This window comes from Tauraco erythrolophus, chromosome 12 (assembly GCF_009769465.1).
Source record: "Tauraco erythrolophus isolate bTauEry1 chromosome 12, bTauEry1.pri, whole genome shotgun sequence".
Lineage (NCBI taxonomy): Eukaryota > Metazoa > Chordata > Aves > Musophagiformes > Musophagidae > Tauraco > Tauraco erythrolophus.
Window position 1 is genome coordinate 16,813,162 of NC_141476.1, and position 16,243 is coordinate 16,829,404.

A 16,243-nucleotide genomic window follows, 5' to 3' on the forward strand; every position below is an offset into this window, starting at 1 on the left:
ATTTGAAATGCGCAGTAGACTCTCAAGGGAATTTAAATTTAGCTGGGGGGATGTAGTAGTAGGTTTGAGATACCAGAACATTTGGAGGGCACATAGTATAATTAAGAATAATTGGATAGTTAAAACCCTCTTCAAGCGTAGTCTTAATGTTCTGTAATGTCACATATGCTCAGGAAGGTGTGCAAATGTAAAGTACTGCATGTTCTCATAAATAAATCTGTTCAATAGCCTGTTTTGTTTGAGGAGGGGGAAAAAAAGCCCTACATTAGGGTAGGTGTTTAATGTTATGGTGAACTTAAGTGTAGTTTGACTTTTTTCCTAGCATTTTCTTTAGCTGTTTTCAGAATAACTCTTAGGCTTCATCTTCATGCAGGAAGGATTGCTTTATTGGAAGTTTACGCTCTTGATAGTTTGTCTATTCATGCTTGTTTTAATTTTTTGGTGAGACAAATTGGATGTTTGAAGAAATAATGCTGATACTGGACTGTTTTCAAGTTGCTGATTCCTCTTTCCTAGTTTCTCGTAAACCCAGTCTTGGTTAGAGTTGGGTAGTAAACCAAAAGACCTGCGCAATGCCAACTTTGAGCTTATTTTTCATTGTAATTTAAGTCTTCTCCTTAGCGTGCTCGCATATAGATTTTACTCTACACTGACTTGGGAGTGAGAACAGCAGCTCCACGGTAGTAAAAGATGTCAATATCCAGCTCTCTTGGAATCGTATAGCTCACTTGTGCATATAGTTACATTTTGGGGCTACACTGGAAGCTTTTGTAGCCTTAAATCTCCCAGAATAATTGGCAAAGCTTCCTTTTTCTTTTCAGTAGAGTATTGCCTATTTTTACAAGAATTGAATACTGCCCTTGTTCTCCAGTGCTTTGAAGGGGTTTTGTGGAATGTTTCCCCCATGATAATTTTCCTGTTAAACTTTATAACAGAAAATTGGCATGTGTTTGTACTTTATTTTATTCTTTTGCCTTGGGCTTATGTAAACTGGTCTCAGTGACGATTATATACGTTTTTTCCATCCTTAGTGCACAGTGCTGTGGTAAACAGTCTTTCCTTTCACCCCTCTGGAAACTATCTGGTTACTGCTTCCAATGATTCAACTCTTAAAATTCTGGACTTGCTAGAAGGAAGACTTCTATATACTCTTCACGGTCACCAGGTGAGGCAAAGCCTTTTATACTGTAATGTACAAATCCATAACAAACTGGGCAAATCTATGCTTGAGTCTTTCATTCTTCATGGCCAAAAGTATTTCAAAAACTTTCTTGCATAAAGTTATGATGACAGTACTGCTACTAATCTTTGAGGTCATCACTGTTTTAAAGCGAAAGCCTATGGGGAGGGAAGGAGGTAAGGCAGGAATGTGGAGGGTGAGAAAGCCAGACAGAAGGGGAGCTCCAGTTTTGAGGATAGAAGTCTAAAAGACTTAAGGGGCACAGTTGGAGCTGCGCCCTAGACTCTGATCTTGGGTCTGTCGTGCACTCTCTGTACCACAGCTCTGTCTCCCTCCCTCTCCAGAGTGGTGCAAATAACACTTGCCCCCTTGACATAGGTGTTGTGAAGATAAATGCTATTCGCCTGACAGGAGACTTAAGGACGGTAATGGTAAAATAGAGGAAACATATTTTGGGATGTGATTTGGAAACATGTTTCCATTTTGTTAATGGACTGAATTAAATAATTGAAGGTGATAAATGCTGCTAGTTGGTTAAGTTTAACTGATTGGCCTCTTAGTATTGTGCTGCTGGATGTGTTGTTTGTAAGGTTAATTATATGAATGCTTGGAGCTCTCTTTTTAAATGTTAAATGAAAATAAATAGACTAATTTCATTGTCCATCCTGATTGAGGCTCAAAGGCATGGAAAAAGCAGGCCAACTTTAAAGGTACCCTTTCCAAAGGGACAAAGAGAACAAATTCTTCACTCACTTGTGTCTCTGTTAAAATTGGGGCTGAGTCTTAAAGCATCAAAACTAGCTGGAGAAAATCACAGCCTGAAGCTGTTGGGGGGTGATGGGGATGGCTCTGGGCAATAATGGTCACTGTGTAAGCTGCAAAACCGAGAATTCTGGCTTCTTGCGGCTTCGTTTAGTGACTAGCTTGTCTGATGTCTAAGAAGGTCCACTTCGTTCTGTAACTTCACTTTTGCTGTGTATTAATTAACTTTTCTCCTTTTTTGTAATATTAATGGAAAAGTAGGACAACCTCATACTTAAAGCTCTACTTCATGGAAAGATCTGATTAAAACTGACTAAAGGGTTCAAATGCTGAAAAGAATGGGGGAAAGATAACAAATGCATTTTGGTTTTGTATTTGTCTTTGTTTGCCCAGTGAGTTCTTGGGAAGTAGCTTTCTGGAAAAGGATAAGTGTGGACGAACAGTGAATCTTTACACCTTGCATTCTTCCCTCAGGAAGGGATGTGCCTGGTTATTGTTTAGTAGGAGGCTGAGCCTGCTTTCCATTTTCCTCCCCACTGCGCTGTAGACTACTCCTCACCTTGTGCAGTGGCACAAAAAAAAAGTTAGCTTTGAGAATCCAAAGCAACTGGCAGTGACAACAGGCCCTGCTTTCATCAGAAGCTGCTGAGGTAGATTCCTGCACTGGCTGCTCCTCTAGCCTGCTCTGCTCACAGATAAACCCGGGCTACTTAATACTGAGGGCTGCTTTCCCCCCCCCCCCCCCCCTTTTTCTCACTATGATTTCTTCCAGTGTCTCCCAAGTGTCCAAAAATGAAGTGGGTGTGGATTTTTTTGGTCATTAAGTAGATTTGCCTTTTTAAGTGAGGGCTATATGTTAGTCACCAAATGAACAGCCTGTTCTGAAGACATTCTTGAGTTGTGACTTTGTGTGGGTGAATATGCTGGTTGAGACTTTGTTCCTGCTCTGACAGCTGACTGCTGTTACGTGGTTCTGGGAAGGCTGCATGCAAGTGGACACTTGACGGAAAAAAACCTTAAGGTTCTGTAGACATACTTTGACGCAACTGCTGGACTGCCAGGAATTTGTTAGCAGCTGATTAGCCATAGTTTACCTAGGGAGGATTGCCAAGTTTACATTGCTGTCTTTAATTGTAATGTAGCTGGCCCCCTTGTAGCAGAAGGATTGTTAGAGGCAGGAGTTTGCAGCTTGGAGCTGACATCTTGCAGCTGTGAAATATCATTCTGTGCTGTGCTGCATATTTTAGATCTGGAGTGCTTCAAACTGTGAAGTGCTCTTGCTTAATTCCATGTAGATGAGACACCAGCTTGGTATGTAGGTCCACCTCTGGTACTGAATCATCATCAAGGAACAGAATGTTTTGGGGGCTGTAAGTCACCTCCGGAGAGTTGCTGGAGGAGAGCAGGTATGTACACAGTGCTTGTCTGCCCTTTGGGCTGGTTTGATTCGAGCATTTCCAGACTGACTTCCTTAGCGGAATGGAAGTTCGCAGTAAATATTTATAAAACATCTGCATAGTTATGTTTATAAATACAAAGGCAGAAAATGCAAAGTATGATTCTCCAAGCAACCTTGACTTGAACAATGAAGTAGCTACATCCTACCTACCTGGGTGGCATAAGTGCTCTCTGCTTTGCTGGCCGACTAAAGAGCAAGATCTGAGCACGTGGACAGGAAACAAGTGTGCTCCTTTACTGTCTGCTGCCGGGTCTGCCTAGGTGGCATTAAACATCCATGCAGGCCTGGTCTTCTTTGAAGGGTGTGAGGACACCTCAGGGCTGCACGGAGCTGGACAAACAAAAGGAGGCCAGGGTGTGTTGCAAACAACAAGCAACTGACTTTAAATTAGCATTTTGGAGTATTAAAAGGAAATAGGAGTGCTCTATTCTTCGGGTTTTGTTTTGTTTTTTTTAATACTGAAACTTTCAGGAGTTAAAAAGCTACTGAAGGTTCAATTATAAGGTGCCAGTATAAATTTTCCTTGTGTCAGCTCTAGCCCTTACTCCCTGTTGAAGGAAGATGCAGGCATGACAGTCTTGCTCTATGTACTAAACCAGGAATTTTTCGAAGCTCGGTGGGCTGAGAATCTTGTGACTTCTTCTCAGAGGTATTCTGCATGAAAACATCCCTTGTTGCTGTTGCCATTGCCATCTCTGTCTCCTGTGCTTTTCTCCTCAGTTGCCTTTCCCTCTTCCTTTCTCTGCTTTGTGTTATCACCCTCATTGTGCAGTTTCTAGGAAAATCTAAACATTTTTCTTGTTCTTACCAGTGGAGATGTGGATTCTTTCCACAGTCCCTATAGCTTTCCACTCCATCCCCACTTGGGCACAATACTCAGCTCTGTCCTGCATCTCTTGATTTGCCAATGTGCAGTACCTGTACTGACACCCTTTTTCCTCTCCACATTGTCTTTTGGGTGTCTGTCTTGTTTGCAAAAAGTCAACAAACATCCATGACTTTCATAGCTTTTTTTTCCCTAGCTCTTATCTCTTTCTAAGATTTGGATTTTCCTGTCTGCTTCTTCTGCAGGATATGTGCTGCATCCTGTACCAGATTGTGAAGCAAGTGTGTGCTAACTTTTTTACCTGTCTTACCCCTTGTATTTCTTCCTGCCTCTATCGTCTTTGAATTCAGCTTTCTTCTCCTGCTAAGTATCCTGCTATTGTCTTTCACTTTTTCTGATGAGATTGAATAGGTCTTCATAGCTGTGGGCTTCCTTGCTGTAAGTTTGTCATTCATCCTGAGATACGGGCTCAGTGCTCCTGTCTTACCAAAAGGTCTGTTAATTTGAATTGATCTTCACTGAACATTCTTCACTGCTTTTTCTGCTGCCGAAGCCAAGTGATAGGTGAAAGACTTGTGACATCTAGGATCTTGCCTCAGGCCCTTTATGTTCTTTAAAACTCAAATGCATTTATCAAGTTTCTTACCTGCTCTTGGTGTTTTCCTAATTGTCTTGATCACTTATTCTTTACATCTTTTGCTCCTCTGTCATTTCAATGTCCGTCTGTCCAAGTATGACTTACCCTTTTCTCATGTGCCATGAGGCAGTTGAAAGCACTGTCAACAGTGACAGTGGCTGCTCTGTTTATTATTGTCTCTTTTATGTCTTGAACTGATGATCCCATGCCTGGGATCCCAGTGTGCTGGTTGCTGCTGGATTTACTTCTCAGACCTTGTCACCACTCTTACCTCCTTCTACTCTTTGTGCCAGTTAATCTATTCCCAGAGAGTTTGACTGGATATACTGGCCTGTATCTTTCAACTTCTGCATCTCCTTTTGTAGGCAGCAGAAGAGGAAGCTCTCCTTTAATTCAACTATTTGCATCCTCTAGATATGCCTTGTTCCAGCTCTTGGAACCTCCCTTACTCTTACCTGCCTCTTCTCTGGTATGCTTTAGTTTCTTCTAGGATTAAAAAGAAAAAAAAAAAGAATCCTTGACCCCACTTGTCTCTCCAGCTACCTTCCTCTTTGCCTCTCCTTTCATCGTGCAGACTGTGCGTTAAACTACTCTGTTCTGGTTTATTCCTGGACCCTCTCCAGCCTGGCTCTTGTTTCTGCTGTTACGCTGAAGCCAAAATGTTAGCTCTGTTCCTAGCTGAAGCTCGCAAGGCTGGCCCCTCTTGACTCGAATTGACTGTTGGTGTTGGCCTTGCTGTTCTTGAAATTGTGTGTCTTCTGTACTCCAGCAGTTCTGTGGGGGAGGAAATCGTGTTCAAGAGGGCTTTCTCTGGGATTGTCCGCTTATTATTTATAGATGGTACACATTCGTCTGCTATCTGCATGTAGATATGACTGACTGCTCCAGGCATATTTCCATTTCCCCAAACTAAACTCTTGGCCTTTCTGTTAAGTATTTATTTCAGAGAGATCTATTTTTAGCTCCGCCTCCGAAAGCTTTGTGTTCAGGGATGCTATTCCTGTTGTCTCTTGTCATCCCTGTGTCAATTGTTACTGATGTTGTTAGCATCCAGCCAGTCACTTGTCCAGCGCTGTAGTCTGTGTCCTGGCTTCGGATCCCATCTCTCTAGGTGGTGAACGCAGTTAAGCCATCCAGAATAGTTCTGAACATCTTTCTAAGGCCGCACTTAATGTTTTGTGTATGCCGATCGACCTGTGAATTGCTGGGGCAGTGAAGGCCTTATGATCAATAGCCTTAATCTGTAGGAAGTGGGAAAACAAGGAGGAGGCACAATCTCTGTCTCTGGGCGTAGTCTGCACGTAAATTAGATGGTGTAGCATGCCGTGCCTCACCCTTCTTACCTCCGCATGCAGCTAGAAGTGGGACGACACCTGGTGTTTCAGCTACCATACGTGGCTACCATGCCCAAACCTTGTTCATTGGGAATGCTGCTGCAAAGGAGTAGGTTTGATCCTGTCGTCATTCCTTCTGTATGGGTTCCTTTTTTGATATTCCAGTTTCTTCACCGCATCTAGTGTGCGAGCTATTTGTCCATTTCAAGGCTTCCTGGGGCTTATCTCCACCCAGCCTGATACTCTTTCACTAGAGGAGCTGAGTCGAATATTGATTAGTGACAATGTTCTTCCCACTCAACGTTTCCAGTGGATAACTTTTTGCTCTCTCTTTGCTCTCTTCTGTACTTTCCCTCAAACTTTCTGCAGCTCTCTCCCAGTATCACAAAAACTGTTATTATAATTTCAAACTTTGACATGCACAAAAGCTCAACAGTCCTTATGTTGTTGACCTGCTGAGGACTAAATAGAAACGTTCCTTACTGCTGACTTGGTGCATCTCGTTGTCCAGTCCCTTCTTTCTGCAGTTTGCTGTTTAATCAAAGACAAGAAGCTGTAGGAATTTGAGGACTGGTGCTAGCAGCTTGTGTGCAGCACCTAACACGATGAGGGTGCATAACTGGAACTTCTGAACCCTCGAGAAATACTGATGGAAGGGCATTTGTATCTTGCTACAGAAAGGGGAATAAAGTGGTCCTTTAGAAGGTGGCTGCATTATAGATGTTCTAGTTCTGCATGGGAAATAAGCTAAAAATTCTCCCTACAACTTGTATAGAAGAATATGCAAATGCTGCCTTTTGACACTTTTAATGCAAACAGTAAGTTTAAAGGGGGGAAAAAATATCTTAAGATCTGAATTCTTTAGTCTTCAATCATATACCTGTTGTCCAGGACTGTTTCAGAAACCTGTTGGATCTCTGTCGTGCTTACCTGGAACAAATGGGAGTTAGGCTGGGTCTAATCACTTGCATGCGTATTTTATTTTTGTTTTGTGTGTTTATATTAAATTGCGAGAGTATTCGGCAAACTAGTATTTATATGTTGCTATAGCAAACCTGTTATATCCAGGAAGAGTGCTGTAAGTGTATGTAGCAAAAATACTTTTCACTTATGTCAACAAATCTGTAGCGGATGTTGTGTCTGTAGACTTGTTTGTTCCCCGTCTTTCAATTTATAAAGGCACATTCAGTCTTTGATATCAGTTTCTATTTTGGGAGGAATACGTTCTGTTGAACTTTTTTTTTTCCTTTCCCTTCAGAATGCCATAACTTTGGAGTCAGTTCACTGCCTGTTTTGATGTGATTTGTATTGTGCTAAATTTTGTTTAAATACACTGAAATATTTAGACTGATAAAAATCATTTTGTGAAAAATTGTTCCTCTCCAGTATTCCTCACTTGTGCTTGTTCTTGAACATTTTGTCTTAAGCAATGTCTTGAACGTTGTTTGGTGGGGTTTTTTTTGGTTTTGTTTTTTTTTTTTTTCCCCTCCCAACCCGGACTGGTTTATTACAGTCAGAGTGCAGCTTCTGTATCCTCAGCACTGTTATCTTTGAGCAGTATTCACCACTGTGCAGTTTTCTGGCTAGGTACTTGTTTCTGCCCTTTCTTATTGCTTATTTGTCTTTTGCTTTTGTGTTTTTAGACAGTCTCCATTCCTGACAGTGGTCAGAGAGCTGAACTGCCAGGGAAGGTGGGTGGGAGGAGAAGGCAGAAGCACGCTTTGTCTCAGCTGATTGATGGTGCCGTCTGTGGTTTGGAATATCTGCATTATTTAATGCTGTGTTAGTTGGACAAGCTTAGTCGCACTAATGACTGTGCATGCATTTGGAAATTGCTTCTGCTAGATCAGTTCTGGCAAGATCTCTTGAGTGAGGTGTTGCTATCAGAAGGCCTCAAAATGTTTTGAAATCGCTGCAGGTGAAATGATAGTGTGGGAATACCTTAATGTGTTTTAAGGAAGCTAAAATTCTTCACACTGAGAGTGACCACATCAAGACTCTAGTTTTGCCAGCATAACCTCGTGCCAGCTTATTTGAAAGCACACAGGACTGTGAGACATAGGTTGCAGTGAGAGTTGGGTGTTTATCCCAAATACAGTCTTTGAGTATTTGTCTGCCTTTAGGACTTAAAATGACGAGCTCACTTCTGCGAAGGAGGGAAAGAAGGGAAACTAGAAACAAACTGGATGTCAGACTTCCATGTGATACCCATTAGGAAGACATGAACTCTTAGTAGAATAGTCATTGCAACTTGATACAGGGAGAGGAGAAGCTTCTTACTTGGCTTCTGAGATACATGATCTTACTTGAAAGAGAATAACTCTGCTTCTGTCAGGAGGTGTGTATTTGTGTGGTGGAGTTTTCCGATGGTGGTGGTTGTGGCTTTTCTGGTTGTTTTTTTTTTTTCAGCCTGTCACTAGTTCAGCTGCTTTCCCAGCAAACTTGACCATAGACTGCCTCGGCAAATGCTCGTTCCTGCCTCTGACCACTGCAGACTGCACTAAGCCTGAGCTTTTGCCCATGCTGGAAAATAATGTGTTTAGTGGCTGACATAAAACTTTACTATCTGGCTCCTCGGCTGTTTATTCTAAGCAGAACAGTTTGTCTGTTGTGCCTGTACTCAAACACACGTAATGATTTCCCAGCTCTGTTTAACTGCATCTCAGAGTGCCTGCCTCATCCTTCCTGTGTGCCTCCTCCTTTCTGAAAGGTTGAAAACATATTAAAATAGATGCGTGGTGTGAAACACGTGTTTTTTACTCAAGCAGCGCTCTAGCAGTCAGCACCATTAAAGTCTCTCAGAACTGGCTGTTGTTTTAAGAACAAGGCTTCTTGAAAGTGCAAGTGCCTGTGCTGTGTGAAGATGATCCTGGATGCACTAACTCTGGCATCTCTTTTGTAAAACTACGAAGAGAAGAGCAGTTTAAGCCAGACTTCTGTTCTTCATATAACCTGGTGACTAACACAAACCTGCATAGATCATTAGGCTGTAGCTTAAAAATGGTGAGCGACGCCAGTTTGGTTTGAAGCCTCTGGCGTTGCTTGGCCACGTGCTCCCCACGTGGTGGGATATGAAGCAGTCATTCTGTTTTGTTTCTCATGCCTTTGAATGTCCCCCCTGTGTTGACTTTGTCCTGCTGGTTGGTATCCAAAGAGAATAGCTGCCTCCTGGAAAACTTTAGGTAGTGCTACAGAATACAGTAAATAGAAGCTAATGTACAAAAGTATATTCTGCTGATGCTGCTCTGTCTGCCATCCAGTGACCTGTCCTTTTTACCAGCGTTCCTCAGGTGGCCTTGGCTCTTTCTTCCTCCTGTGCTGAGAACTTTGTGAGCTTCTTGTCTGCAAAGTCTCAAATAAAACGAGTAATTGGAGTCTGCTCTGAATACTGAATCTTATGCATTGTTATTCTGCTTGTACAGATTTCTTGACTTAATTCATTTGGCCAAGGTTAGAAGCATTTTGATGCAAATTTATTGCTTTGGTTGATAGCAGATCAAGCATGTTTTGAAGTTAGGTCATGGTGGAGTAAACAGGAGCTTTAAGTTTCAGGTCTTCTGCAGGCAGCAGTTTGATGGAATATCTGAGAAATACATAGGAGAGCATGTGATGACTGTAAAAAAGCCCAAACTAACTCCACCTCACCTTTTCCTTCATGATAGAACTAATTCTTTCACTTCTTGCCTGTAGCCCTACGTGTTGGCTATTTTTATCAGAGTCTTGTGTTTTATGCTGTCCTTTAGTGGCAGTTATGTATTTTCAAAGAAAGGGTGTTGGGAAAGCATGTGGAGAGAAGATACCATTTTCCATAGTGAATCTGGTGCACATAGTGGTCCATGAAATTTGCTGTCTTGTGGTGTCAGTGTCTTGAAGATTCTGGATCATGTTTGAAGTTCTGGCCCCTGGAGTTCCATGATTGTGTGAAAATCTTGGCTTAGTGCATTTTGCTTTCATGGTTCTAGTGTTCATGGTGTGAAGAGGAGCTTGGAAAATATAGATTCTGAGGGCTTGACAATTGAAGCATGAAAGGTGGATTCATTGCCCGTCAAACTTGTTTTAAAAACCTCATATTTTTATGGGACATGGTTTATGATTTTGTGAATGCTTAAAATTGTTGGTAGTGAGAGTATTTTACATCCAACAGTCTTTCTCAGTAGGCCTTTTGATGCTGCTCTGTGTGTTTAAACCTCCTTTTTTGCTTTAAACCTTTCCGTCAGGTGGCTAACTGAAGGCTGCGTTTAACAAAACTCAACAGTTTCACTGCTTTTAGTGAAAGAACAGGAGTTTTAGAAATTTCTAATTCTAAAGAGAAGAGAGAATGACTGAAAGGGAACAAAGAAAAGCCTGAAGCTGTAAAACTTGGTTTCTTCCTGTCTTAATGCCATGGATATTGTGCCATGGCCACAAAATAGTGGGTATTTTAAACTGGGGGCAAAATGTCGGAAATGGTAAGTAACTGCCAGAAAGCCTAGCATGTTAATTATGGCCCACTTACCTGACAGATAAGAGCTTTTTTAATTCTGCCTTTAGATTGGTGATGTCAAATGAGAAATACCTGGTAAAGCCCTAATGAATCGAGCTTTATAACACTTTGTTTTCTTTTCTGTTTTTTTAAACCTATCTTTATAAATCTGTTTGCAGGGGCCAGCTACCTGTGTAGCGTTTTCAAGAACTGGAGACCTGTTTGCCTCTGGAGGATCTGATGAACAGGTATGTGACTAGTTTAAATTGATAGTTTTGAGCCTTGTTGTTACTGTTTTCTTGGTATCTTACTGCTTTCAAAAAGAAATATTAAAAATAGTGAGAGATATTAAACATAGACTTTTCTTACTGAGGAAGCATTCCAGCTGGATTGTCTGGGAATGGGTATGTACAACAGAAGAAATGTTACCCTATAAACAGCCCTTGTTATAGGCCTTTGAGGCATCTGCTGCTGGGAAATAAGTTAGGTGGGTGTGCAAATGGCTGTGTTGAGGTATCTTGAGTATCACAGGCTATGCTGATGGATTGTCTCCTGATCTAGTTCTGAGACACAAGCGTAAGGACAAGGCAAGCAGGCAGGGATGCTTCCTCTGAATACTCTTCCAGGCCCCACTGGTCTACAGTGCTCTGTATTTCATATTCCTTGGTGCTCTCCTCCTGCCACAGATCTGTCATCTCAGTCTTATTTGAAATGCTGGGACTAAGCCATCTCCAGTGACTGCAACCAGTTGTGATTGGTTGTGTCTGATTGGACATGAATAGGGGCTGTAGGTCTCTTTATTAATGGGAGCCTGGTGCAAAGGTGTTCTAATGCTGCAGTTGCACAGCTTTTTGGGTCAGAGCTGGACTTTTCTCTGTTGACCTTGATGTATGCACTAGGATTGAGAGCCTGGGTGTCTCGTACTGCTGGTAAAGGGTTTTTGTCAATGAAACATTTAGGGCAGAAGGGAGAATCTCTTCCTTTAGCTTCTGGTTCCGAGTTATAATCCAGATTCACTTTTATTTAAAAGCTGCTGGGTTTTATTTTCTGTTGTCAGTGGGGAAAAGCAAAATGTACCCGGTGTGTCTAGACCATGCTGAAATGATTTGCTGGGTTCTTTATGGGATATATGTTTTCAGTTGTATACTATTGAGGAGGAAACTAATCCTAGGGTTGTAGCTCATGGCAGTTTCATGAGCTGCTGCATTTTAACTGTGTTTTATAGATTTGCCTAGTTATGTGGCATAGCTTGTCATCATGTCTCTTTTAAGACAACTTTTTATTTAAGGCTTTAAACAGACTGTTTTGAAGAGGTGCATCCTGGTTTTTGTCTTATAAAATTATATTGGGGTCACTATATTAAGGTTTGCTCTTGAAATGCTTATCTAACACAAGAAATAAATAGGCATTTTGGCTGTTATTTCTCTGTTCCTTAAAAGCCCTGATGTAGCTGGAAGTTGCAGTTATATAGCAAAGAAATATAAGAAAACTTAAGAAATTTTATTTGACTTCAATTTCTAGGCATAGCCAAGAAGCTGACTTTTTATTTACTTCCATTTTAGCTTAAGAGCATGTGTTAGCCTACATTTCTCCATTGTGTAAAGTAGATTCTTTCAAAAGGCTTTGATTTTATCAGTTGCCTCTGTCTCCTATGGTTGGGATTTCTTTACATGAAGTAAAGCTCATTGCAGATGAGGTTCATTGTGGTGGTGTTTTTTCCCCTCAAAGTATCACCTGGTATTGTTAAACTGAAACATTGAATGGCAATGCCTCCCCAGAAAGGTGCTTTGTAAAGGTGCACTTATGGCACACGGTCATATACTGACTTCTTTGGGCAGCCCTTTCCGTCATAGCTCAAGCCTTACGTGTGTCTGAATTGAGTGTATCGGTGAGGGTGGCTGTTGGCTTTCCTGTTCTTAGCTCCCATTGAAGGAATTGCCTCTCTCCTTATATTTGTATCTTAAAACGCAGGCAGTGCTTCCTTTCGTGCATGGAGGAAGAGCTCTAACATACAATGTATATATGTATGTATTAAAACCAACATTGGTCTTGGATTGCTAGTTGTGTATGTACAGGAAGCTTTTTCAGCAGAATGGACCTTGCTGAACACTAGCTTTCTGGATCCAAGAGAAATAACAGTAATTTTTATTGTTGTGGGGTAATTTAGACATGTAGTCTGTCTAAAAAAACCCACGTTTAACTACTGAACTGCAAACAGGCTGTTGTATGAGCCTGCTGGAATCAGGTGGTGTCATTTGCACCCTGTGCTGCGAATATAGGCTGGTTCTAACATAGTGTGAGTTGCTCTGCTGAAGACATGGGCAGACTTCAACCCAAGGGAGTGGTCTGAGTAAGTATCCATTTTTCTGTCATCAGTCTTCACTGGGCTGTGTTGCATTGCTCTTAATCCCCAGGTTAGACTAGGTAGCAGTGCTCGTCTTTGTCGTAATAGCACCCTTGCTAGCTGTGAAGAGACAATCTATACCGTAAAAGAGCATTGCTTTTTTTCCGTTACACAAAGGAATGGTCTCGTTGGTTAACTATGCAGCTACAAAAGAAAAATCCTTTTATTTCAGGCGAAGCAGGGATGAAAACTTGTAAGTAAATGATAAACACTGATGCTTCTGATAACCAAGATGAGCTGCCTGGGTTCATATGTGTCTTTCAGATTTCTGAAATAGTTGATTGATTGCTCTTAAACTTTGTTTAGACTTCAGAGCCACTGCTAAGGATTTTAATCCATAGATTTGGTCTTGATATGTTGAAGTGGTTTATGTGTAAGAGGCCTTCTTTCTCTTCTGAAAAAATACTGCATTATGGAGAGGAACCTATACGTGAGATTTAAGTTTGGTATTTAGCTGACAAACTAGCTCAAGATTTCTAACACTAGTCTCAAAGTACTAACTGTCCTTTTCCTATGAATGAATCTGATGATAAACCAGTGACTAGTTGTTTGGGGTGTGGTTGATAACTGCTGTGTTGCCTAAGTATGGTATTTTAACATATTTGTGGTTTTAATGGTATATTCTGCATGTTGCTTTGAAGTTCTCTTGGTACCTCTAGTTCCGTGATGTTCCTGACACAAAGAATGTTGGAAGGCCTAGGTCAGTTACCTCTTGAGAACTCAGTTATGCTATGTCTGTATTCAGTAGCCTATTTACAATTAACACTCTTAATTGATGGCAGAGCTTTCTTAGGTAAGCTTTGGTGTGCGTTTGCTGACTCTTTTCTGATGTGTTGATAAAATTGACCTTTAAGCAAATGTAGATGGAAAAATTTAATAGAGATAACTTAGCCACTTGCCTTTTTTCTGTAGGTAATGGTGTGGAAGACTAACTTTGATGCAGCAGATTATGGTGATGTACTGAAAACCCAGAAGTCTGGCACTAGTGTGGATGGGACCCATCATACTCTGGTAGGTCAGCATGCCGAAGTCGTGTAGAGTTCCTTTTCAGTACGCTTTCTGCAACTTGAAAGCATGTGGCTCTTTCAGGCAGTTGATCTATAGAGCCATCTTTCCTTGATATTTATTTGAGCTGCAGGATGTCTCTTTTTAACTGATCTTGTATTGTTTGTTTTGTTTAACTGTACTTACTTTGTAGGAAAATGATATGTAATGATTTTAAATTTAGTGTATGTATGTATGCATTTTTTTATTAACAGCCTGTGTTTAAGAATGTGTGGTAGGCTTAGATGATAGTCCACAAAAAAAGCACAGATATGAGTAACAGCTGAAGGCAATTTTGCTAGCTGATATGAATACTTTAGACTGGTGTCAGTCCTGAAAATAGTATTGTTCATGGTATCTTTTCACTGACAGTCAGTAAAGACAAAAGAAATATCTGCATAGACTTGAGAGATATAGATAGACACGTGAGAAGTAAGTGACATATTGTATTGAAGCTTCTTTCCTAAATACTTGGAGACATCAGTTCATATCTGTTCCCTGAACCATGTGTCGAGAGACATCTGAGTTCTTACTGTATCTAATGGATAAATCTGCCAGCTGAGTAATTCAGTATGATGCTGTCATGGTTTGATGTGGAGGGGGGGGTGGTTCTGGTGGCAGGAGAGGGGTTTTGCTCCCTGCGACCTCCCCGGTTTTGGAACCGGGTTAGGCTTAGTTCTGGCCACCAGATCAGACTGCCATCCCCCTCGGGTTGAGCCAATAGGGCGCCTCTGCGAATTGCCCTATTTAAGTCAGGACAAAGGAACCAGAAAAGGTGCTTTGCCCAGGAGTGAGCAGAGAAGGGAGGAGGGCACTGAGGGAGGAGAGACAAAGCCTTTATGGGAAGAAATACTGCTTTCAGTTTGTAACATTTCAAGGAATGGCTTAAATAGTGTAGGCAGGTGTCTGCTAACAGGAAATTATGGTAAGTTTACCCCCACCTATACTGCTGTTATTAGCAGAGCATACTATCCAGTAGTAATTTAAGGAAAGGAAGGAAATGCCTGAGCTCTTCTAAAACTTAGTTCGTCGTTATAGAACCTCTGAAGTTGTGCATTGAAGGTAGCTGCTGAACAAAACCCTTGAACAATGACTACCCACCCTGAACATCTATCCCTCCAACAAAATTATTCCCCTGTGGAAGAGGGTTTACCTGGCAAAACATCTAATAGATGTTGCTGGGACTGTTTGTGTACTACTGACAGGCAAATCCATGTCATGTGGTGTTGGTTGACAAGGGGTTGGTTGCTCTGCTCATGCTCTGAGCCGATGAGAAACAGAGCACTGCAAATTCTTTGAGGTGCAATATGTTGGTTTGGACCAGGTGCTGTGTACAGACGGCAAAGTGAATCCATGTTGAGTCATGAAGAAGAGACATACTTTGGTTTGGGGACCTAAATTACTTCAAAGGAGTGAGTATTTTGAGTTGCCACCCAAATGCAACCTTTGGCTTGAGTGTGCAGCATGGAAGCTGCTGATCTCAGCAGTACTACTTGAACACAAAAAGTGTTGGAAAGTTACTGTGTTATGTGCAACTTATGGAGGATCAAACTGAGTGATTGTCAGTGGGATTCTTCCTTCCTATTTACTCATTGGGCAAACGTGGTGTTATCTTTTGGTCTTATTAGCACAAATGATACTTCCACTAGATCTGACAGATCAGCTCTGAGAAGGAATAGAGACTTGTAAATTAAACCTTTGACTACTTTCAGCAGTAAAATCGTCACCGGTTCAAAAGCAGGGGTGAAGGCAGTTGCAATGGAGAGCATGGCTGCTGGCTGGCACGGCTAAGACCAGTGTCTTAGTCTAAGTATGTTGATGTAGTTCAACAATGTGATGTCTCTTATGCAGTTAAGAACATTGTTTTGCCTTGAAAGTGCGATGCAGCACTATATCCTACTAGAAAGGAGTGGAGTTTCAATTTTTGTCTCGTGTCACTTAGTGTGATTGGTGCTGCCAAAGCCAATATAGTCTAAATTTTTTGGGGGATATCAGTTGTATCGTGGCTGCCTGTTACAGGAACAATCACGTAGCATGCTAGAGCCTGTGCCTGGTCTCTGCTAAGAGCTCACTACGCTTCAGGAGAATGGAAATGCAAAAATATGAGTAGTACTCAATATCCTTGTGTATTAGGT

At 41.5% G+C, this 16,243-nt stretch overlaps 1 protein-coding gene across 3 annotated transcripts in view; it reads left to right on the forward strand.

The window, feature by feature from the left end:
- The window catches only part of POC1A (POC1 centriolar protein A), a 57,588-nt gene that overhangs the window by 14,946 nt on the left and 26,399 nt on the right, over positions 1 to 16,243 (forward strand). For all 3 annotated transcript variants that reach the window (XM_086618806.1, XM_086618808.1, XM_086618807.1), the window contains 3 exons: positions 1,032 to 1,165; positions 10,840 to 10,908; positions 13,977 to 14,075. In XM_086618806.1, coding sequence (XP_086474932.1) covers positions 1,032 to 1,165; positions 10,840 to 10,908; positions 13,977 to 14,075 — 302 coding nt within the window. The remainder of the gene's footprint in view (positions 1 to 1,031; positions 1,166 to 10,839; positions 10,909 to 13,976; positions 14,076 to 16,243) is intronic.